Source organism: Meriones unguiculatus, chromosome 12 (assembly GCF_030254825.1).
Source record: "Meriones unguiculatus strain TT.TT164.6M chromosome 12, Bangor_MerUng_6.1, whole genome shotgun sequence".
Taxonomy (NCBI): domain Eukaryota; kingdom Metazoa; phylum Chordata; class Mammalia; order Rodentia; family Muridae; genus Meriones; species Meriones unguiculatus.
The window spans coordinates 34,512,893-34,536,310 of NC_083360.1; the positions used below are offsets into that span (position 1 = coordinate 34,512,893).

At 47.4% G+C, this 23,418-nt stretch overlaps 2 protein-coding genes across 2 annotated transcripts; both read right to left on the reverse strand.

Moving 5' to 3' along the window:
* Positions 1 to 224: 224 nt before the first annotated feature.
* Ddx56 (DEAD-box helicase 56) lies at positions 225 to 8,805 on the reverse strand. The gene is made up of 14 exons (XM_021632743.2): positions 8,649 to 8,805; positions 8,404 to 8,565; positions 7,719 to 7,879; positions 7,407 to 7,577; positions 7,203 to 7,293; positions 6,393 to 6,637; positions 5,527 to 5,646; positions 4,831 to 4,944; positions 4,650 to 4,744; positions 3,628 to 3,701; positions 3,422 to 3,511; positions 2,820 to 2,925; positions 848 to 921; positions 225 to 552 (listed from the first exon to the last, which is right to left on the reverse strand). Exons 1-14 carry the CDS (start codon positions 8,706 to 8,708, stop codon positions 475 to 477), a joined length of 1,641 nt encoding a protein of 546 aa, XP_021488418.1. The 5' UTR covers positions 8,709 to 8,805; the 3' UTR covers positions 225 to 474.
* Positions 8,806 to 11,756: 2,951 nt separating this feature from the next.
* Tmed4 (transmembrane p24 trafficking protein 4) lies at positions 11,757 to 15,750 on the reverse strand. Its single transcript, XM_021632750.2, has 5 exons — positions 15,557 to 15,750; positions 15,282 to 15,382; positions 15,004 to 15,129; positions 14,658 to 14,804; positions 11,757 to 12,836 (listed from the first exon to the last, which is right to left on the reverse strand). The coding sequence occupies exons 1-5, from the start codon at positions 15,714 to 15,716 to the stop codon at positions 12,687 to 12,689; spliced, it is 684 nt and encodes a 227-aa protein (XP_021488425.1). The 5' UTR covers positions 15,717 to 15,750; the 3' UTR covers positions 11,757 to 12,686.
* Positions 15,751 to 23,418: the final 7,668 nt, after the last annotated feature.

The window sequence follows — 23,418 nt, forward strand, 5'->3', positions numbered from 1 at the left end:
TGGTCAGGAGTGCCCTGACCTGGGAGAATACAAGCTCCTCTGGCAGCTGATCTGGAACAATAGAGTGCAGGAACTACATACAGGGCCACAGCCCAACATTGGACTAGCAGAACCAGAGCAGGCGTCTCACGCCTTGCACAGCTGCCCCTGCTTGCCAATCGAGGCAACGCATGCAGCAGCAGAGGGAGAACTAGCACCTTACAAAAGTTTGTCAGCTCTGGAGATTTGTGAAAGCAGTCTCTTCCCACATGCCAGAGGCTCACAGCCTGAGGCAGCTGGAATCTTTATTCTGTTAAGTGGCAAGATGGCAGGCCAGCAGTACTAAGGAGACGGGGTACTTCCTCAGAGTACAGTTTGTCTGGACAGTGAACACCAGAGTGTGCCCATAAACAGGATGGGGAGTCCACTCCTTCCAGGCCAGGATGTCCAATGCCAGAACAGGGTCCTGTTCAGTGTCCTCAGGCTCAGGCCACCTCAGGAAGGTTTTGCTGTGGGTTTAGATTTCTTTCCCCTGTGCTTGAAGTCACGCAGTGGGTTCTGGGTCTTCACCTTCTACAAGGGCAGAGTCACAAGTTAGCTGGGGGCATCAGTCACATGGTCCAAACAGAGCGAGCAGTGCTGGCACCTGACAAAATCCCTGTGCCACAAGCCGGAGGCTGCTAGCTTCTGCAGACAACGTAAGGGAGGCTGACTGGGGGCAGAAACAGGGCCTTCTGGCAGCTGTGGGAATACCACAAACCCACCCTGCCCTATTCTTGGGAGTCCTATCCGTCCCTCAGGCAAGGCAGCTGCTGCAGCTGAAGGGCAAGGAACCCTGCTATTGTCCCAAGAACCTCAGGAGACATACCTTAGCCTTCCTAGAAGGGGGAAGCTTTCTCCGTTTCTTTCGAGGATGTACAAGGCCACGAAGAGCAGCAGGAACTGGAAGAGACGCTGGGCCTCAGGGATAGCCCCCCGCCAACCATGCTTCTAAGCTCCAGTTACAAAGTCCTCTCTACCCCGGGGAATGTGTTTCCAGCCTGTGTTGTCCCACTCCTGTCAGTGCTACCCTGTATACCTGCAGCACAGACCCCAGTCCTGCCCCAAGAAATGGTTCTATCCCAGCAGTGCACACCTTTTACCCCAGCACTCAGGAGGCAGAGGCAGGAGGATCTGAGTTCAAGGCCAGTCTGGTCTACAGAGTAAGTTTCAGGACAGCCAGAACTACAGAGAGAAACCCTGTCTGTCTTAAAAAGCCATAAAGAAAGAAAGAGAAAGAGGAAGGAAAAAGAAAAAATGCATGGAAGAAAGGAAAGAAGGAAGAAAAGAAAGGTTCCCAATACTCAATTATTTGTTATATGTGCACAAATAAAAGGTTAAAGTTAGCTCTCTAGACTCACACTGTCTAAATCATGTCTGTATTGTTTAAATCTACTGCAAAGAACACGTAGCAAGAAAAGAGAGAAGCTATGGTATATATTCAGTAATAAGCGTGTGTACACAGCACAGAGAAAGGAAAGAGAGGAGGGAAGAAATACCTTCAAGGAAAATGCATTTAAAAAGAGAAAAGTCAGTGGGTGGTTTCTGGACTGCAAATCCACTAGCCCCTGTTACTGCCCCTAACCTTCCCTCTATATTCCACATAACTTCATGTGATCTTGAGCCTGGCCCCATAGCACCCAGCTCAAACCCATCAGAATGGGCCACATCTAACACCTTACACCTTCTCCTGGCTCTTGCAAACTCTCTGGCCTTACTCTTAGTGACTTTGCTCTTAGCAGGTACTTTAGGCCAAAGGGACCCCCCAGCATTTCAGACAAAGACCAAGGGTGGGGTCTTCTCCAGCTCACCAGCCCTCAGGAAACTACCTCCAGCCGCTCCTCTAGCATTATCAAGCTCCCATCTTTCCTAGATCCTTTCATATCACTACACCTTTTCTGCCCTGATATGTCCCTCCTATACCTTCCTATCATTTCTTCTTCTTCTTTTTTGTTTTTTTTAAGACAGGGTTTTACTGTGTAGCCTTGGCTGTCCTGGAACTCACTCTGTAGACCAGGCTGGCCTTGAACTCAGAAATCTACGTGCCTCTGCCTCCTGAGTGCTATGATTAAAGGCATGTACCACCATTGCCCGGCCCTTCCTGTCATTCTAAGGCAGCAACAACACATCAGCAAACCAGCTTCACTCCAGGCAGGCAGATCAGGATGGTGGAGGGCCTAGCTAACGGGCCAGAGCGCGTCTCATCAGCTCTTCTCCTTTATGTTTACTGTGAGCATAGAAGGCATGAATTCTCATTACAAACACCCAGCACCAGGCATCTAAAGAAGAGCTCTTACTCAGCGCCTCATGAGCTGAGAAGGGCCAGCTAGGCTGAATGGCTACCCTCCTTCCTTCTGCAGTGCATGTCTCCCTCATCCGTTCCTACCTACAAACCACGGAGGTCTCAGCTGTGTGCCTGCCAATCTAGAGTATGCTCCAGCAACGGGGTCCTGAGCCCAGGACTCTCCCTCAAATGTGCTCAGCCTCTTGAGAACACAGGAAACCAGTCACTGGCTCATTCTTCTATCCAGCTAAACCCCAGAATGTGCTTCCAACTCTGCATAACCTCAGTGTCCTCATCTCCACAACACAACACAGGTATCATGAGATGGACAGGTTGAACAAGTCTACATGAGTTAGTACACAATGGCACAGCTGTTTACGATCACACGCGCTGTGCTGCCTGGTCTCTAGGTCCTCTCATATACAAGCTTTCCCAGCACCCAGCTCAGGGGCTGACAGAAGACAGCTAAGAGAGGCAGGCCATTTCCTTCAGTTTCCTAGTCATCAGCAACACTCACCCAAGTAGTCAGGGACATTGCCCAGATGAGGCTTTACCACTGCTGGGTGCAAGGGCAGATCGTGACGTAGCAGCTGAAGGTCCCTGGGGTTGTCTTCAAAGTATGTCTGACAGGCAGAGAGAGCACAAAGGTTAAGATGCACAAAAACTGCCACCATGAAGTTTGCCTACCACTTTGTTCTTCAGCCTCAAGAGCCACAGCCTAAAGCACCAACCTCGACAGGATTCTCATGGCTCGCATAGCTGACCTCTGCTGGCCAAGTATGGCAATGCATGCTGCAGAATATTGCCACCTTCAGGAAACCGGTTGGTCATCTCTGGAGGCTTTGGAATGTAAATGCAGTCCCATCTTTGGCTTCCCAATAGTGTTGAAATGAACACGTGTATACAAAACACACACACACACACAATGCACGGTCACATGTAAGTAATGCCAAGTGCCTACCATGAAGTTGTGTCCACTGTCCTCCCAGCAGAACAGTTATTTTTCAGCTAATTTCCTGTCTCCCCCTGCCAAAGGCCAGCCAACTGTCCAGCTCTCTGCTTCTCACCACTCAGAGCTTAACCAGCCTCCAAAACAAACAGGTCTAAGCCTGCCCTCACCTTGAGCTTCTCTGAGTGTAGAAGCTCCTCCTTGATCTCCTTCAATCTTGCCTCACGAATGGCCTGTTTGGTCACTGAGCGCATGGCATCCTGTGGGTAGATCAGCAGTCAGACAGCCTTACTCCTGAGTGCTCAGCAGTGGGGTGCAATCCCTGGGTCACAGCCCATTCTCCAACCACCCTCCTCCCTACCCTTGACAAGCTTACCCTGCAGCGATAGCGAAAGCTTTCAATCTCCTGCATCTGGAACTGGTAGGGAAGCAGGATGGGGGCCTCGCCCTCTGGAGAGAAGGCAGCAGTGAGGGTTGAGGGCAGGGCTCATGGAAGGCCTTCCCTGACAGCCTCCTGCTCCTCTCCAAACTGAGGCTATACCCGGAGATGCTACTCAGCATCACTGTACTTGGGGCTACGAGCAGCTCCCCAGACACTTTGGTCAGCCCCACTCACTTCAAGGCTTGTGGCCACAAGACCCCTCCTGATGATGGGGGGCATCTGAGTCAGGACAGGGCAGAGTATCTAGTTAGTCCCTGGCTATGAGGGAGTCAGTGAGCACGAGACTGGAAAAGCCACATCAGTCACCATCTGTCAAAGGACACAGTACATGTCGCATGGGGAAAGACGATGATGAACAGTGGCAGAGTCACTCTATAGTGGCAGTGTCATCTCTATGGACTTTTCAGCATTTTACACAGGGCCTCACTATATAACCCAGGGTAGCCTCCAACCAGCTATGCAGCCTGGCCTGACCGAGAACTCGTGATCCTCCTGTCTCAGGCTCCCAAGTGCTGACATTTTAGTATGTGACACAACACTTGCCGATGGTAGTTTCCTCTTCCCTCTCATTTTGGGCTTAGAAAAGGCTTATTTTACTTTATATATGTGTGAGTGCTTTGTCTGCATGCACGTGTGCACTGCCTACATGCCTGGTGCCTGTAGATGCCAAAAGATGGTACTAGGAACTGAACCTGGGTCCTCTGAAAGAGCAGCAAGTGCTCTTAACCATGGATCCATCTCTCAAGCCCAATTCTTTCATTTAAAAATAGCAACATACAAACAAACAAAAATATTCTTGCTATGTATCCCAGGCTAGCCTCAAATTGTCTGCCATCCTCTCTCATGTTCTGTGTTCTGTGATGACAGGTGTGCATACTGGATACTGTAGCTGGTTGCAAGATGCAATGGGAGAAGCTCGGCTCCTAGACCCATGGTCGTGGAGCAGGACCTCTTACCGCCACTGAGAAGTTCCTCAATCTTCCCCAAGCTGGACCGCTCTGTGGGCAGCACAAAAGTCAGAACTATGCCTGGGTTGTCGGCTCGAGCTGTCCTGTGGTGGAGAAGATCAAGCATGCATGGGGTGTGTGTCCAACTCCTGCAGCCTGCCCTGGCTCACCACACTCCCCATCCTCCTACCTGCCGGCTCGATGGACATAGGCTTCTGGAGTGGGAGGAAGATCAAAGTTGAGTACAGCAGATACATGGTGGAAGTCTATGCCCCGGGCCACACCTGACTCTGGATCAGAGGCCCTGAGAAAATAACCCAGGATCAGCCAGATACTTATTCTCTGGAAACGCATTCTCAAGTTCAACCTCTAAACAATCTTGCAAGCAAAGCTGAAAGATCACCAAACCACTGGACATTAGGATTACTCGGGGAGCCGGGGTGTTGTGGGGTGGCCTGGAGTTCTGACATCTGGCCAAACCCTTGCCCTGACCTCAGTTCTGGGAAAGAGCAGAGCACCTATAAATCACGTACCTTGAACACTTCAAGCAGGCAATACCTAGAGAGTGTCCCTCTTCCCCTCAGAAGCATATTCTCTGCACATCACAGCCACATGGCTGGGGCTGCCTGGGCCATGTTCCCTGTAAGTCTGCTCACCCATGCCCAGCCGGACAACTTTGTGCTGCACATGCATGCAGGAATCACCCTTTACCATCCGTCTCTACTTCTCCATGTCTGTCCACGGAGCTAAGCTAGGGCCTAAGGGGGTGCCTGGTTTAACCATCACGAATGTCTGGTAACCTGTTCTACGCACTTTGGCTTCAGTCTTACAAATGCTGAAAATGGTCCTCCTTGGGGATGCTGAGGAAAGAGAACTGTGGACTTACTTGTCTCCCTTGGACCCTCGGCCTCGCCGCTTGCCTTTGACTGGGGGTCCCAAGATTTCAGCATCTGTTGCTATGACACAATCATAGAGACCTTGGTTGAACTGGGAGATGATGTGGCACCTGCAATCCGAGAGGAACAGTCGGTCTCGTGAGCACAAGAGGCCCTTCCCAAGCCCAGCATCATCCTTCCCTACCAATTCTTTAATCTCTTTTATCATCTTCAGAGCCGTGCCTAAGCTTCCTCAGCTGAAAACTGAGTAATGAACTAGAGAGATGGCTCAGCAGTTAGATATACTGGCTGTTCTACCAGATGACTTGGTTTTTATTCCCAGTACCAATATAGTGGCTAATACCGGCAACTCCAATTTCAAGGGATCCAAGATCCTCTTCTAGCCTCCACAGGCACCAGGCATGCATGTGGGACACATAAATACATGTAGGCAAAATACCCGTATACATAATGAGAATAATTTTCTTCTTTTTTTAAATTAAGCAACAGTTAAGTATTTCAGAGTTGTGGGAAACACTTATCAGTCATATTGAGGGGTCTGGCTGCCAGCATCTGCTTAAGAAACAGGAACAAGGAGCTAGGTATATAGTGGCTGAGTACTTGCCTAGCATGAACAAGGCTCTGGGTTCAATCCCTAGCACTGCAAAAACAAAGGGGAGGAGAGAAGAAAGACCAGACTGTGTGAGGTGGTTCCCAGCCGTAAACCCAGCACTCGAAAAGCTGAGGCTAGAGGACTGCTGTAAGTTCATGGCCAGCCTGCTGTCATGAAGCCTTATCTCTTAAAAAACAAGGAACCAACTGGTCTCTCTCTGTTTCTTCTCAGTTTATCTTCATCAAGACATAGACCATAACAAACCTGGACCGCAGTGGGAGTTCTCCATTGAGCACACAGGAAGGAATACTGAACTGTTCCAGGAAAAGACGGAGCCGGTAACCCCTCTCCAGAGTGTTGACAAAGAGCAAGGTTTTGCCCCGAATCAGTGACAGCTTGAGCAGGGCATAGAGCAGCAAGAATTTATCTTCTTCGGTCTCACAGACCACCTGAAACTGCTGTAGCTGGTCTGGACCTGGCAGCTGGGACTCCTGCAACTTGAGGGTAACCTAGGAAGAGGACAGACCTGTGATCAGGAAGAAAGAGAAGAGGTTCTATGGCCACTGCCTCACCATCAAAGCACCCCCATTAGTGCAAGGCAGACATGCCTTTAAGCATTTCTGGTGTGCGAGCCATCACTCCCCTCCCCTTGGGGTGGTAATGTAAAAACTCAGTGACCTAACTACTGTGGTATATGGTAACACAAACTACACATATGGCATCAGTGTACACCACAAAAACAAACATTGACAGATGACATTACACAGCGCAGTACGAAAGGCCTGAATGATGGTTCCGAAGACTGAAATGTACATAAGAAGAGAACTGTGGTCTTAGAATTTGGCTCCCCTTGAAGGCATAGTGACCCCAGGTAAGCCTTCTAGGCAAAGCCTAGTTTAGACTAGGGACACCTAGAAATATGTAATGATTTTAGGTGACTTCCTTTCAATGACTAAGAACTAGGAATGACATATCCAACAATAGTCCCACCCCAAACGCCAAAAGTCTCCTCTGAGAAGAAACGACAAGTCTCTGTGTGTCCCTGGCCCCAGATGCTCCATCGACAACCCTTACCGGGTTATGAAGTACCAGCTCCTTCAGAGCTTGTACATCCTCATTGAAAGTGGCCGACATGAGAAAAGCCTGGTAAATCCGAGGCAAGTGACTGAAAGACAAAACAGGGCCTGATCAGGCTCCAAGTCCACCCATCCCATTCCAGTCCCAAGTCTGGACTCTCGGAGGTTCCCACTAGGAACAACTTCCGTTTTTTTTCCTTACCAGAGAAGACTCTTGAGTTCGTCCTCAAAGCCAAAGGAAAACAGAAGGTCAGCTTCGTCTACCACCAGCAGCTCCAGGGAGTCACGAAGTTTTAGGTTGTCCTGCTGCAACTGGCTTAATATTCGGGATGGGGTGCCCACCACCACATCTGGCTTCTCCATCAACATAGCTCTGCAAGGGGGAAAGTTACGGGTAGGGAGACTTTAGCAGCCAGAAACGCCATGGCTTACCTGCCCTGTCTTGCTACTCACAAGACCAAAGCCACATCTTTGCATAGCTTTGTTCCTTTAGAACCCCGCAGCTGTCACCCACCTCTGAGAAGCGGAGTCTTCGGCGGCTGAGACATTGGCCACTCGGACTTCGCGAGCACAGTAGGCGGCCAGCTGCTGGATCATGGACTGGGCCTGCCGGGCCAGCTCCTTAGTGGGAACAAGGACAAGGCCTCTCACAGCTTGCTCCGTTACAGGACCTGTCTGCAAGAGCATGAATTAAGGACTGTTAAAAGTACTGATGAACTCTTAATTCTGCCCACCACAGGACGCAGAATGGAGAGCTCTCCCAGGCGCTGAAATTTAAAAACAACTTGCTTCATGTCTGAAATTACTCAGTACATACTAGGTATGGAGCTGATGTGCCCTCTCTAGATTAAAAAAAAAAATGGTTTAAGAGTACAGTAAGAGCAGGGTGTGGTGGTGCTTGCCTATAATCCCAGCACTCAGGAGGCATAGGTAGGTGGATCTCTGTGAGTTCTAGGCCTGCCTGGTCTACAAAGTGAGTGCAGGACAGCCAAGGCTACACAGAGAAACCATGTCTTGAAAATGAAAAAAGAAGAAAAAAGATTACAATAAGGCTGGTGATAGCAGCAGGAAGGCCTAGGTTCTCTGTGGCCCGCCTAACACGGTTTAAGGACCAACAGAAACCGTTTCACAGATGAGCATTTCCCTCCTCAGCCTTTAGGGCTTCTTCCCTCATGCCCACCGCCCCTCTCGGTACCCACCGCTTTCTTGTGGAGAAGCAACTGCAGCATCGGAATAGCATAAGCTGCCGTCTTCCCGGAGCCTGTGCGGGCGCGGGCCAAGAGGTCCTTCCCCTCCAGCGCCAGAGGTATGGCCTTTTCCTGGATCAGCGTAGGACGCGACCAGCCCAAGTCTGTGACAGCCTAAGAAGGAAGAGGAGCACACAGCTCAAGAGGCGCGAAGTGCGGCGGCACGCCGGGTCCCAGCTCCGCAGCCTTCCCCGTACCTGCAGGAGCCGGGGATCCAGCCCCATGTGTTCAAACCCCAGCGCTTCTTGGTCCTCCATGGCGTGCCTTCACGCTGACAGTGCGCACGCGTGGGGCAGGACAAACCAACAGCCAATCAGCTCCGGAGGAGACGTCACTTCCGGGAAGGTCTTTGGCGTGGCCGTCTGGAGCGGCTGCAAACCTGTGGTGTTGTGCTGCGCGCTGGAGAGCCCTGCAGATCGTGGGTGGCTCTTCTCTGTCGCCCCAGCCTTCCCCGACGCACAGGGTGGCGTGGGCAGGACTGTGCCTGCTAGGTTCTGGTTAGGATCCGACCGCGTTCTGCCTGAGAGGAGGCAGCAAGGCCCATTGGGAGGCACTGAGAGGCGGCTGTAGGGCTGCCTTGCTAACCTTGCCTCCCCTTTGGCACATGCGCAGAGGAGTTAGGGTTCTGCGGGTAACCAGTGTGTTAATCTGACTGGGCTGAAATCACAGCAGAGTGCTAATTTACTAAGATAAGTGTTGTATCAGACCTCTAGCTGATATGAAGAATCACAGACCCTGCCATACGCCCTGCAGTCTTTCACTGCTCGCAGAGGAGCCAGGTTAGCCTGACCCCTTCCTGGGACCTGGCATTCCCAGAAAACCAAATTCAGTCAAATGTTGTTACCATATACTAATGAGACTCATTCTTCTTGCAGAATCCCATTACCCGGCCATGTCCTTGGGACCTTTTTATTCTTCCATTTTATTATTTATTATTTTATTATTTATTCTGTTTTATTCTTCTGTTCTTCTACAGGGTCTCAGTATGTAGTGACTGGCCCGGAACTTGGTAGGCAGACCTGACTGGCTTTCAACGCAGATATTCTGCCTCCTGAGTGCTAGGATTAAAGGCACCACCACAAGCAACTTCCTTGGGATCTCTTAAACACCCTCTAAAGCCGGAAATAAAATACGTCCCTGAATCTAGCTAGGTGATGTCAGCCGACCTTGGGCCCAATTCTTCTGGGCCCCGCCCCGCCCCGCCCCAACCACTTTTATCACAAGAGACCTTAAAAGAACTCTGCTCCCTCCCGAGCCGATTGATGCCTTTCTTCACCTTGCCATTCGGGCTCTTTAATAAACTGCTTTTCCGAAGGTCACCTAGGCTGGTCTCCCAAACATAACAGTATGTTCTTTTAAGCCATTCTGGTAACTATTGTTAGAGCAATATTAGAAGAGAGATTGGTGGGGCCTTTTTTACCAACAGTCTTATTTACAATGACTGTATTAAGAACGGGAAAGCACTCCTGATAATGAGAATGGGCTGAGCTGAAGGAAAGATCAATAAAGGATCTTTCAAAGTGGGAAAGTGACCCAACATAGACCTCTTTGCTAGCATGTGTGCTACCTTAGCCTCACTTCTCAACTAGTAGCAAAGGAGTCAAAATGGAAGTCTAAGCCTAAGAACCACCAGGCAGGACTAGAACCTGACTGCAAGGGGATAGAATCTTGCACCTGTGATTTCAGCGGGCTCATCCTGTAGAGCGTGGCTTTCAATCCTCATGCTGTGGTGATCCCTGACCATAAAATTATTTCATTGCTACTTCATAACTGTAATTCTGCTACTGTTATGAATCATGATGTAAAATATCTGTGCTCTCTGATGGTCCTAGGTGACCACTGTGAAAGGGTCATTTGACCCCCCCGAGGGGTCACAACCCACAGGTTGAGAACCGCTGATCTACACTAACTCCATACTTTAAGGTGATCGATTAGCAATCTTTGCCATGTTGGGTGGCAGTCTCAACTTTCAGAGTTGAGGAGATACATTTGGAGCAGTCATTTTCCTGCCTACGATACACCTCACATACAAGCCTGCATGAGGCCGTACCTGAGTGCCGCCAGGTATCTCCAAGGGGGTGTGGGGGGTGGAAAGGAATCAGCCAGAAAAACCCTGCTTGTTCACTGAGATGTGTGCTCCAATGTGTGTGTTGTTGGACAGACCCATCAATGCCTGGCCTTTTCCAGACTCTTACTCTCTCAGGCCCAGTCTCTACTTTGCTGGCTAGAATTCTTAAAGACAACAGAACAGTAATGTGTTCCTCCTAAAGAGCCTCAGGTCTGCACATCTAAGTCATTAAAAAGATGCCTTATTTCTGGGCATGTTGGCACACACTTATAATCCCAACACTTAGAAGGCAGAGCCAAGAGTTTTTGACTTAAAGACCAATATAAGCTCCACCTCAAGACTGTCTGAAAAAAAACAAAACAAATTCAAGATATTCTCTTAGCCAAGCACGACGGCACAGGCCTTTAATCCCAGCACCCTGGTGGCAGAGATGGGCAAATTTCTGTGAGTTCAAGGTCATTCTGATATACAGCAAGGCTATGTATAGATGTCCTGTCTCAAAAAACTGAAAACAAAATGACTCTTAAAATCTAACTTCTCATATTAACTCTAACCTGAAGAAAACTGCAAAACTATTTTAAGCAGCAGAGGAATTTTTCTGGTGGTTAAGTGACCACCAGAAAACCGGAAATAAGGATATGTAAAACTTTTTTTTTGCCTTCTTTCCAAACTAAAAAGATTGCATAGACTCCAAGTGTAAAATAGGTTCATATATAGTAGAGTACACTGAGAAATAACAAGGGGAGAGTTTAATTCTACAAGTCAGAAAAAGAAATTTAATAAATATTCCAAATAAATATATAATAAAACTATGAAATAAAATATCAAGAGTGGTCAACTAATGGCATGAATTTTATACAGAAGGGGGTGAGGGACGTGCAGTAAGAGCTGTTTATGAGTCAGGAGCTAAGAACCCAACTGTTTTTTTTTTAAGTTCTTTGCTGACCCTTACCTACTAGGGTGAACGTTCAAAGTGATTAAGCAATGATGCTATTCACTCCGGGGCCAAGGCTTAGCATGAGTGCCCACTGACGTCTACTCCAGGTTTTCTACAAAGGCAAGCAGTCTAGGCCAGTGACCTCCCCTCCACTCTCCCCACCCCTTTTTTGTGGCCTCACCTCTGCCCACAACCTATTATTTCATATCAAACATGGCTACTATGTTTTATTGCACTGGAAAAAAAATCTGCTTAAAGAAGCAAGATCTGGTTCCTGTGAAGAAAATCTTTAGTCGGGTGTGGTATCACATGCCTCTTTAATTCACAGCATTTGGTAGGCAGACACGTGGATCTGAAGCTAGTCTCCTCAACGTGGGGAGTTCGGGTCAGCCAGAGTAAGAGTGAGGCTGTCTCCAAAACAAAAAAGAACCTACGAAATGTTTACCACCGCTTAAGAAAGACTTGAGGGATGAGTGCACCGCTCCAAGTCATCCTGTCACTCTTTCCCAACTTTGTGGCCCTGGGGATTGGACTTACAAGTGCTCAAGAGGACCCTTCTTGGACTTCTACATGGACTTGAGAGTAACTAGTGTATCTGCTTTCTGGTCCTAGACTGCCAAAATGCTAAGCACTGAGTGGCAGTTATTAAAAATGTGTATAACTAAGTAGAATGCATAAGGTCTGGATTGGTGTTTTTGGCTAGTTACAGGCAGTAATGATGATTCACTCAGGAAGGAAAATATATAATTTATCCAAAAATAGTTCTAAAATATAGAAAAACATCTCAATCCTTCAGGGCCAAGAACTGCCCCTTATTTACATTCACAAAGCCATTGGGAGAACTCGGGACTAACCCAGGACCATTGAGGCAGGGCCTCCTCCGTGGGCACACCAGTTGCCTACTGTACAAGCAGACAAAGAGAAAACAGAGGAGCATTTAGTCATCTCTTCAAAAACAGAGGAGTCACCAGAAGTGAAAGAAATGACTGGGTCTTGGGTTAATTCTAAGTTCTCCCAAACCCTAAGACAGATTTTGAAAGCTTGGACCAATGTCTGTTTCTTGGAGAACCAGGATCAATGGTAGCTGATCTGAATGGCTTATTGCCATGAGATCAATGTGACACACTGTTTTTTCATTTTTTTCCTCCTCAAAATCCAGGTGGACAAGGGGCTTGGTGGGGAAATTATCAAATAATTGAGGTAAAAGGGAAAGGTTATACGGAAAGAGGCCTACACCAGCTTCTTGGCCTCAAAGAAGCTCTTGAGGTGACGCATCTGCCAGATGCCAGTGAGGATGAGGATGACGGTCTGGGTGATGGACCACCACAGGACCCTCTGGTTGGTGCTCTCACTGGTCAGACGGAAGCGCTCTTCACGATACTGCATAAGACAGAGAACAAAGGATTAGAACGGGTAGGAAAACAGACCCTGCTATTATAAGGCCCCTCCATTTGTGTGACTGCCCAATGCCAAATGCCTCTGGAATACCACCTGCAATTCCATTCAGTGGGTAGTCTCCCCGCTGACACTGCCCCTAGGAAGGACAGTGATGTCCTCTACAACCATTTCTGTTAGGATTCAAATCACGCTTCTACAGTAAGAGCCCATGGAGAACAAGCAAGCAATAGGTTCACACAATTTAGAAATAACTATACAGGCGGTGGTGGCGGTGCAAGCCTTTAATCCCAGCACTCCGGAAGCAGAAGCAAAGAGATCTCCCTCTGGGATTTTGAGGCCAGCCTGGTCTATAAAGGGAGTCCAGAACAGCCACGGCTACACAGAGAAATCCTATCTGGAAAAACAAAACTATCTAAAGCAAGATGAGGTCTATACATACAACCATCTATTATTCAACCTTAAAAGGAGAGTTCTACAGCTGGAGTAGTGGCACACACACTCAGGAGGCAGAGAGAGGCAGATCTCTGCGTTCAAGACCAGCATGGTCTACAGAGCAAGTTCCAGGACAGTCAGAGCTACACAGAGAAACCCTGTCTCAAAGGACAAGGGGGACAGTGATAGTTCTACAGGCATGAAAGATGACCCAGTGTTTAAGAGCTCATACTCGTAGAGGACCTGAGTTTACCTCCCAGCATCCATGTCAGATAGCTCACAACTACCTGTAACTCTAGCTCCAGAGGATCTGACACCTTCCGGTTCCCACAGATGATACCTGGACTCACACGCACATAAACTCATACATATATATATACACAATTGATAAGAAAACATCTTTAAAGGAGTGTAGCATGATAGAGTTCAGAGCCATTATCTAGCATGTGTGATGTCCTAGGTTCAATTTCTAGCACTGCAAAACACACACACACACACACACACACACACTCACAAAACAGAGGTCTGACAAACTAAAAGACAGATAAACCCTGGACTCACTGTGCTAAATGAACTAAGACAGTCACAAAAGGATTCCACTTAGCTGAGTTAGAATGATCAAAACTATAGGCAAAAAAGTAGAATAGCAACATGGTAAGTGGAGAGTCGTAACACTAATCAGGATCACAGACAAGAAATCAAAACTGCAGTTTGGGAAACAGGATGCTCGATGGGTTCAGAGTCTCCGGGAAGGTGAAAGTTAGGCAGATAGATGGTAGTCAGAGCTGCAACACAATATGAATCTACTTAACACCGTAGTACTGCACACTTAGAAACAGTTAAAATGCTAAGTTTTCTATGTATTTCATGACAATAAAAAATAAATCAAAGAGTCTACGGCTATAGTACCCTGAACACTTGGGATCTGATCTCAGAAGCTAAGCAAGGCCAGGACTGGTTAGTACTTGGATGGGAGACCACCTGTTAAAAATATATATGTAAATACACATAATTACATATAAATGTTCTGTTTATAATTATAAATAACATAATTATAATAAATATAATATATAACTATATATGCATAAAATACACACACATATGATATATAAAGGTATGGCTCAATGGTAGAGATCTTGCCTCACATTCAGGTGAGGCCCTGGGTTCAATCCTCAGCACTGCAGACATACACATAAAGTTGGGAGAGGGGGGATGGACCAAAACAAACCTCACCAAAGTAGACTGATCACTCCCACTTCATCCTCTGAAAAAACCGATCTCCCAGGTAGGGAAGGCCCCAGCACAAACGTTTGCACAGTGGGTTTAAAGGTCAGATGCAGCCTCCAAGCGCAAGGCGATACACGCCCTTACCCTCTGATAATCCTGCTCCTTCTGGATCTGTTCCACCTGATCAAGCAACTGTCGAGCACGAAGCTGTAGCTCTGTTAGCTTATCCTTAGCAGCAATCTCAGGGTAGTTGTTGGCGTGTTCCCCAACCTGGATGTCCAAGTGTACTCGCTACAAGGAAACAGGACTGAATGGGTGGGTGCTGGAGTCTGTTTCTTGTCTCTGGCAAGCCTGGTTTCCCCAGTTCTAACTGCTACACCCACCTGCTCCCCCAAAAAGGCAATACTAAAAGAAAGAAAGAAAAAAAAAAGGCGGCTATAAGTCAACTCTGGAATCAAGTGAGAAATCCGAAGGCTGACGAGCCTCTTACCAGCTTGCCTCCAGCGAAGAGAGCCATCCTCGTGGAGTTGGAGTGCAGACAAATCTGATGGTCTCCGGGTGTGTGGGAAGTGAACGTGAAGCGCCCCTCAGAGCCATATTGCCGGGACAGTACCACCTGCGAGACGCATCAAGCCCCAAGTTTACAACGTCTCCAAATGCAGACCTGGTACCTAGGGAGACTTCTACTCAGGGCCACGGAGATCCTTTACATCCCGTAAGGACATTAATGGCAGCTAGGGCTTTCCCAGCGGGGCCGGGGGCGCTTACCTTGCTGTCCGGGTCCTTCACCTCTACATGCATGCCCAGGCCAGGGGTCGACGGCAGGAAGACCTCCTTCTGCTTGTCCCACATCTGGGTTCGATAGTTGCCTGTGGGGCAGATACACAGTCACGACCTGGCCCGCAGCAAGCAGCCCCCGGGGTGCTGGGCAGGGGACCTGGCGCCCTCAAGGCACTCTCAGGATGGGGGCGAGCTGACAGGGAAGGAGGGGCGCTTCCGAGGGCCAGGCAAACAAAGGGCCTCTCCACCCTCAGCCCCCTGACCGATGACCATGGTCTCGTCGGGTATTTCTTCGATGAAGCAGCGCTTTTCAGTCTCGCCGATGTGGAAATACAGCCCACGGGTACCCGCAGCGCACACAGTAAGCACCAGCAGCGCCAACCGCACCATTGCCGGCTGCCGCCGGACCCCGACACCTGCCATCGCGCCTCAGCCTCGCGCATGCGCACGCTTGCGCATTGCTCAGCGTTTGCGCTGTGGCCTGGAAACGGAAAGTGCGCCTGCGCAGTAGTGCGAGCCCGCAGCTTCCCTACCCCGCTCTGTCCACCACACACTGGACCCTAGACTCTAGTCTTGCAGTGCTTTGCGCCTGCGCGCCTCTTCGCGTAGTCTAGCATTACAGAGAGATAGCTCCTGTGCAGTGACGCTGCCCGAGGCTTTTCATGTCCCTTGTTGTTAGGCTTAAGTGCCCTTGTCGAAGCACCACTCTGTGCCTGCGCACTGCGGTCTGTGTAAGGAGGCGCGAGAATACTTTCAGAGTGGGGAGCGGTGGCTCACGCTTGTAATCCCAGCACTAATGGAGGCAGAGGCAGGCAGATCTCTGTAAATTCGAGCCTTGGCTGGTCTACAAAACGAGTCTAGGACAGGCAGGGCTACACAGAGAAACCCTGTCTCGGAAAAAAAAAAAAAAAAAAAAAAGAGCACTTTCGGGGTAGGGTGCTAGAAGACCTTATGAGTTTGGACTCCTCCAACACGCAAGCTGGTTAGCCCCTAGCCTAGGCCTGAACAGTGTTCATTTCTTGTCCTCAGTGCCCGAAGTATAGTAAACCCTTCTCATGAAACACATTTGTGTCCTTTCAGCATTGCAGGACTTATTGGGTAATAATAAATTCACAAGTTAGCTTCATTGGCTACAACTTGCCAAGCAGTATCAATTTGGCAAGCACGTGGGGTGTTTTGTTGGCTTGTTTTTGGACAGGGTCTCAAGTGTCCAAGGTTGGCCTGGATTTTGCTACTTAGCCTATATAGCTGTGACTCTTCTGCCTCTGCCTCCTGAGCAGCGTGTTCTCACACCTGGTGCTGCTGGGCTGCTGAGGGTGGCACTTTCCGAAAGTTGGCCAAGCACTCTACCAACAGAGCTACCACCGGCCCAAACAAAGGTTCTTTTATTCCAATCTTAACTACCACCTCTCAGGTCACACTTTATACATCATACCGTGATTGGGTCTAGGTATTTGTCTTCACATCAGTTGTCAACTTGACACAGCAGGGAAGAGGGAACCTCCATTTAGGACTAGCCTCTATTGTGCTGGCTTATGGGCTTGTCTATGGGCATCTTCTTGGCTGTTAGTTGATGAAGGAGAGACTAGACCACTGTAGGTGGCAGCATCCTTGGGCAGGCGGTCCTGGCTTGTGTAAGGAAAATAGCCGAGCAGGCCAGAGGAACCAGTAAGCAGCACTTCTTCATGGTCTCTGCTTCAGTTCCTGCCTCCACGTTCCTGCCTTAAGTTCCTGCAGTATGGACTGTAACCCATAAACCAATAAACCCTTTCCTCCCCAGATGCTTTTTGGTCATTGTATTTATCAAAGCAACAGAAAGTATACTAGAACTCTCTCTCTCTCTCTCTCTCTCTCTCTCTCTGTGTGTGTGTGTGTGTGTGTGTGTGTTAAAGAAAAGGTACAAAAGGTTTAAAAGGATACATCAGAATTCAGGAAGTTTAAAGGGGTCTTAATGGGAGGCAGAGGCATAGAGTTAATAGAGACACAGTCACTACAGTGGCTCTGTTAGGTTACCTGAACCAGTCACAAAGCTGTTGGAGCTGTTAGAGCTGAGAGCCATAGAGCTGAGCCAGGCAGAAGCAGAGGGAAAGTGGGGAATCCCAAGACCATGCATACAAAGTTCAGGAGATGAGTAGCAGTGGAGACCTAGTTCAGCTGAACCTTGGGGGCTATTCAGTAGTCCCTTGCCTCCCAATCCCTTATAATATACCCCCGTAAGGAGCTAGCAGGTCAGTAGGGCAGTTGCCATTGCAGTGTCAGGAGTGCTCATCTCTACGGGATTCAGGTGAGGATGTTGGTCCCTGACTCAGTCTGATATGTTTGGTAAGTTCTTGGCCTTGGTTCCTTGATACTGTTTTGTTTGTTTGTTTGTTTGTTTTGTTTTGTTTTGTTTTGTTTTAACACACCAGAACATTCACATGGTCCCCAATCTACTTTGGTAGGTTTATAGACAGCACTTTAAGGAATACGTGTTTATTGATCTATGTTTCGTGGGTGGTACTAGGCAAGTGGTAGTGTTTGTGTGCACAGTGAGGTGCAGAGTCATCATATTTCTGCAAGGCGCCAAACATTTACAGCCATGAAATGGAGTGACTCAGGGAAAGCTACAGCCCCAAGGCCACAGCTTTACACAGTATGGGGTAACTTAGAGCAGGGTCGGCTGACTCTGTAACAGCCCCAAATCTCCTGAAAGTCCAAGATAGCTCAAGTTTAGGAACCCTTCAGAAGAAAGTAGCAGCTTAAGCCAGATATGGTAGTACATGCCTTTAATCCCAGAACTCTCAAGGCAGAATCAGGAGGGTCTCTGTGAGGCTAACCTGCTCTACATATCAGATTCCAGGACAATCAGTTCTATAGAGAGAGACTTGTCTCAAAAACAAAAACAAAACTAGTGGTTTGGATTTTGACATAAAAATCTTCTGACTTTCAGATCTAAGTATCTGACTCAACCTTTGTCTTCTGGAATGAACAATAAAACACAATGTACCAACATGGAAAGCAATCAGGTAGGCTGGGGATGGTGGCACATGAGGTTAATTGCAGTACTTAGTGGGCAGAGTTCTGTGAGTTTGAGGCCAGCCCTGGTCTACATACAGTTCCAGGAAAATCAGTGCTACATAGATCCTGCCTAGGGAAAACAACAACAACAACAAACCTGCCATCTAGAAGAGTTAGCAAAATGGCTACCAGGTAAGCCTGATAACCTGAGTTCTATCCCTAGAATCTATGGTAAAGAGGGAAATAATAGTAACAAATTAATAAGGATTAAATGAAATAAAGCAGGTGGACTGCTTGAGATCTCTGTCAAAATCCAGGGGAGGGCAGTTCCAAGAGGATCTGACTTTTTCTTCTGGCCTCCTCCAGTGCCACATACATGTGGCACACAGGCATCCATGCAGGCAAAACCCATATATACATAAAAATAAATCTCAAAAATGTTAGGTAGAACAAAGTCGAACATGTCGGCGTACACCTTTAATGTCGCCATGTAAGGAGCAGTGGCAGGCGAGTGTGGTGGCTCGCGTGGAGGCACGTGATTGTACTTCTGTTTCACACGAAGGTCTCTGGGGCTTGGACCAGCCAGTCTAGACTGACTGGCAAGCCTAGCTCCCAGTTAGACACCCTGTCTCGAAGACCAAGGTAGGGGCTGTCAAGAGTTCAGCAGCTGCCCTTGCTGCCCAGCTGCAGGACCTGAGGTCAGTCTCCAGTGTCCACATGACAGAAGGAGGGAAGCAACGTCTGAAGGTCGTTCTCAAACTTGTGGGCCACGGCACATATACACATGTGCTCCCCCCCCACATACACACTAGATAAGATGCAATTCAGAAAATTAAAAGATACAACAAAGTGGCTAGCAGTCCTGGGGAAACAGAGGTTGATATTAGATGTCCATATAAACATGTATACATGTGCACATACGATACACGCATGTACATAAACATACACCCGTACACACAAATAAGAAGGAAGTTTACCTTAGGCAATCTAATTAGTTTTTCTTCAGAGACTGGAGCAATTTTGGTCAAAGTTTCTTGAAGTTCTTTGTCTAAGCTGGTCCTCATCCAGCCACTGTACGAGGCAAGGCCATGTTCAAGGGAAACAGTGACCAGGCCACTTACCCCAATTTTTGTCTGCTGACACATAACAAAAATAAATAAGTATATAGAAGGTCACCTGCAGATGATTGTCAAGAAAAAAATAAGGTACAGGAAAGGAGACATAATCCATCACATTATATGATGGCTCACAAAATATATACCTATGTATTAATTCCCAAAACATTTTTTTTAATTTAGTGCGTGTGTGTGTGTGTGTGTGTGCCTACACACACTTGTGTACACAGAGGTCAGATGACAACTTTTGAGAATCAGTTTTTGCCTTCTATGTGGATCCAGGAGCAAAACTCAGGCCATCAGGCTTGGGGGTCAAATGCCAAGACGAGCCATCTCCCCTGCCCAAATACCTATTAACTAAAAAAATATATATTATTTTATTTTATGTGTCTGTGTATTTTGCCTGCACAGTGAAATTCTATTAAAAGAAAAAGGGGAGGGGCACAGTGGAGAGATGGCTCAGGGTTTAACAGCACTAACTGTTCTTCCAGAGGACCTGGAAGATTCCCAGCACCCACAGGGTGGTTCACAACCATATGTAACCCCAAGTCCAGGGGATCGGATATCTTCTTCTGGCTTCCGCATGAGGACAAAACATCCATGTACATAAAATAAGTTCACACCAGTCCTTTCACCAGTCCCCTCAGGCCTCTAAATGCCTGACTTTAACCATCACATTTGGCAAATGTCTAGATTTAAAGAAGCGAGAGAGGGGCTGGAGAGATGGCACGGGCTGTTCTTGCACAAGTTCTGGGTTCAGTTTCCACCTGTCACTAAATTCCAGGGAATCTGAAGCCCTCTTCTGACCTCTAAGGACAACAAGCATGTGATGAACTTATATTCAAGTAACAATCACTAAATAAAATAAAACACAAAAGAAAGAATGCTGAGCAAAACACTAGCGGCGCACACATTTGGTCCCAGCACTTGGAGGCGGAGGTGGGCAGGTATCTGTGAGTTCCAGGCCAGCCAGCTCTATAGAGCAAGATCTAGAACAGCCAGGACTACACAGAGAAACCCTATCTCAAAAAACAAAACAAAACTTAAAACAAACAAACAAAACATGGAGTGCAAGCCAGTAAACTTGGGTATCTGGGTCACTTCCTACATGCAGGTTCCTGTCATGATTCCTAGCCTGACTTCCCTCCATGATAACTTCCCTCCATGTAACTTGTAAGCCAAATAAAATCAACCTTTTAGCCCCCCCCCCAAGTTGTTTTTGGTAAGTAGTTTGTCTATTTGATTTTAATTTTTTTTTACATTTATGTATTGTGTGTGTGTGTGTGTGTGTGTGTGTGTGTATGTGTATGTCACATGCATGTTGCAGTACACAAATGGACATTGGCAAACAATTTGCAGGTATTGGTTTTCTCCTTCTATCTTGCGGATCCCAGAGACTGAACTCAAGTCAAGCGTACTTATCTCCTTTGTCAGTGTTTTATCATGTGTTTCATCACGGTAGCAGAAAGCAAACCAGGACAGTACCTAAACTGCCACAATAAATACCAAGCAAGAAGGAGATGGCTTCTGTATTAAGCCATGTACTGTTGATAAAACAAAGTAATTGAGGGTGAGTAACTTTATAAATAAAAGGTTTATTTAGTTCACCGTTCTGGAAATTTGTGACTTCCGTAGCAGTTGTGTTGCTCAGCTCTCTGAGGACTCAGGATGGATGGCCTCACAATGATGGGAATGCATGTAAAAGAAAGATTATCCCTCAAAGGAAGAAGGCAGGGAAAGGGATTAGGGATTGATTGCACTCCTAATTTGTTTATGAATCCCCACCAAGTTCTAACTGCTGTTGGGGATTGGTCTGGTGCTCCGTGTAGTCAGATGCTGAAATCTGGGCCCTGTGATATGGTTGCAATCCGAGGGCATTATCATGTACATTGATCAATGTTATGTAAACTTTGCTTCCAATTATCTCTGATTGGTTAATAAAAAGCTGGACATCTATAGTTGGGTGAGAGAGACTTCCCATAGCTGTGTGGGACTTCTGTTCCTGGTCTTGGGATCTCAGGCAGGGACTGTGAGGGAAGAAGAAAGAAGAGGTAGAGAAAGGATGTGGTGAGAAACAGTGACCTGATGGAAGAGAAACAGCCCAGGCAGGCCAGAGATGGCAAGTATCTCGGGGCACATGGCTAGGAAGTAGCAAGACTAACATAGATCCTTACTGTAAATTGATATCTGCCCAGCTTTGGTGCCTAAAGCTTACCAATAAATCTTATGAGTCTCTGTCCCATTTATTTGGGAGCTAGAATGGGTGTTTAGAAAAAGCCCCCAAAATATAAATAGTCTTACAAACTGTTTTGTTTTGTTTGGACTACATAAGGCTCTCGTGTAGTGCGGACTAGCCCTAAACTCACTACAAATAAGAGGAAAGCCTTGAATTAATGATCTTCCTGACTCTGCCTCCCAAGTGCTGGGATTGCAGGTATGTGCCACCATATCCAACAAAACCTACTCTTAAAAGTTCTGCTTGCTGGCTGCACTGAAGGAGGATCTAGCTTCCAACACACAAAATCCCGGAAGACAAACCACAGCAACTTCCCCAGTTACGTCTACCAAACAGTCACCAAAAGAAATAACATCGGTTTTCCTTAAAGTCTTGAATTGGGGTGAAGAAACACTGAGAGGAACCCTTCAGGTGGTCATGTCAGGCAGGGAAGCAAACTGCAAAGAGCTTTGTTCAGATTGACTTCATCAACCTGGAAGAAACTTCAGAGAGTCTGATGCGAGGCACTTTGTTCTCAACGATTTAAACTCAGTATAATCTGGAAAAAAGTTTTCTGGTGTAATACAATCACCAGTGCCCAAGGAACCGTAACTACATCAAAACTCAACTCAGGGTACATGTCATTTCTCCCAAGAGATAGGCTATCTTCTGGAGACAGGCTATCTGTGCTAGCTTCAGGACCTACGGAAGGATCTGTCCTGGTCTTGGTTGTATGTGGGGCTCTGCTGGATAAGGGTGAAGTTGTTTGTCTCCAGATAGGCAATTATTTGCACTTGGTCTAAGATGATAGACTCCCTTTTCTCAGTGGGGTTTTAAAAGTCTTCCCTGATCTGGGTGACCCCAAGTCTTATAAGGAGCATCACATAGCCCTCAGGGCAGTGTAGGCTTAGGTTTTTCACCAAACCTACTTTATTTGGGGTTCTTAAACACCTTTACCTCCCTTCCAATGCCCCCTACCTTAGACAGGAAAAGGAGTAGGGAAAAGGAGTGTAGACCTCTGTAATCTACTTCCTGCTGATTATGGATGATGGGTCTTTAGGGGACTACCAAATTTAGTCATCAAATTTAGTCAAATTTAGTCACTAACAGTCCAGTCCAAAGGCCAACACCAAGCAGCAACAAAAATCAGCATGACAAGTCAGCAAAAACCTCAAGACTCAGTCGGATTGCCCCGAGAAGTTCTCTGGAATGTTTCTCTCTGCAAAGTTGAGTGTCAAAGAACAAAGATCAGCACAGCAATGTAGATTAAAAAAAAAAAACAAACAAAACAAAAACAGTGATCCTTCACTGTGTCCTGTATATCTCCTCTCCTCAGAGTCCACTCACAAATGTTCTCAGCTGGCCAAGTCATACCCCTCAAATGAGAGAGCTTACAGCAAAATATCCTGTGCCCTCTCACAAGTCAACTTCTAGCAAAACATCACATGACCAGCTTGCCTGCGTCTCTGCTGCAAGCTGACCAGGAATGGGCTTCAGCTCACACCTCATAGCAGTTTAACCAAGAGTTGTGACACATTGGTATCACCATAGGCTTTGGAACTCCTGAACTTCCATTGCTACTAGCGACCTCATGCTAAAAAGAGCTAAACTGTAACACTCTGTGGCAAACCTTTTCCACATCCTGGTTTAGTGCACTCAGGTCTCACCCTAAAGTGCTCTGTCTGCGCCTGAGAGAAACGAAACCCCTGTTCTCCATCTGGAAGCTGAGCTCCAGGACCCCAGCCGAGATCCAGGCCCCTGCTGAATGGAGAACAATAGTTATACAGATAGCATAGAG

What these genes read in the sequence shown, in the direction of transcription:
- Ddx56 (XM_021632743.2), bottom strand. Translation starts at nt 8,708, where the DNA reads ATGGAGGACCAAGAAGCGCTGGGGTTTGAACACATGGGGCTGGATCCC. An exon ending in TGGATCCCCGGCTCCTGCAG is followed by an intron (nt 8,566 to 8,648) that starts GTACGGGGAAGG and finishes CTTCCTTCTTAG; the next exon opens with GCTGTCACAGACTTGGGCTG. An exon ending in GAACTCCCACTGCGGTCCAG is followed by an intron (nt 5,647 to 6,392) that starts GTTTGTTATGGT and finishes CTCGGATTGCAG; the next exon opens with GTGCCACATCATCTCCCAGT.
- Tmed4 (XM_021632750.2), bottom strand. Translation starts at nt 15,716, where the DNA reads ATGGCAGGTGTCGGGGTCCGGCGGCAGCCGGCAATGGTGCGGTTGGCG. An exon ending in CGACGAGACCATGGTCATCG is followed by an intron (nt 15,383 to 15,556) that starts GTCAGGGGGCTG and finishes TCTGCCCCACAG; the next exon opens with GCAACTATCGAACCCAGATG. An exon ending in TGAAGGACCCGGACAGCAAG is followed by an intron (nt 15,130 to 15,281) that starts GTAAGCGCCCCC and finishes TGCGTCTCGCAG; the next exon opens with GTGGTACTGTCCCGGCAATA.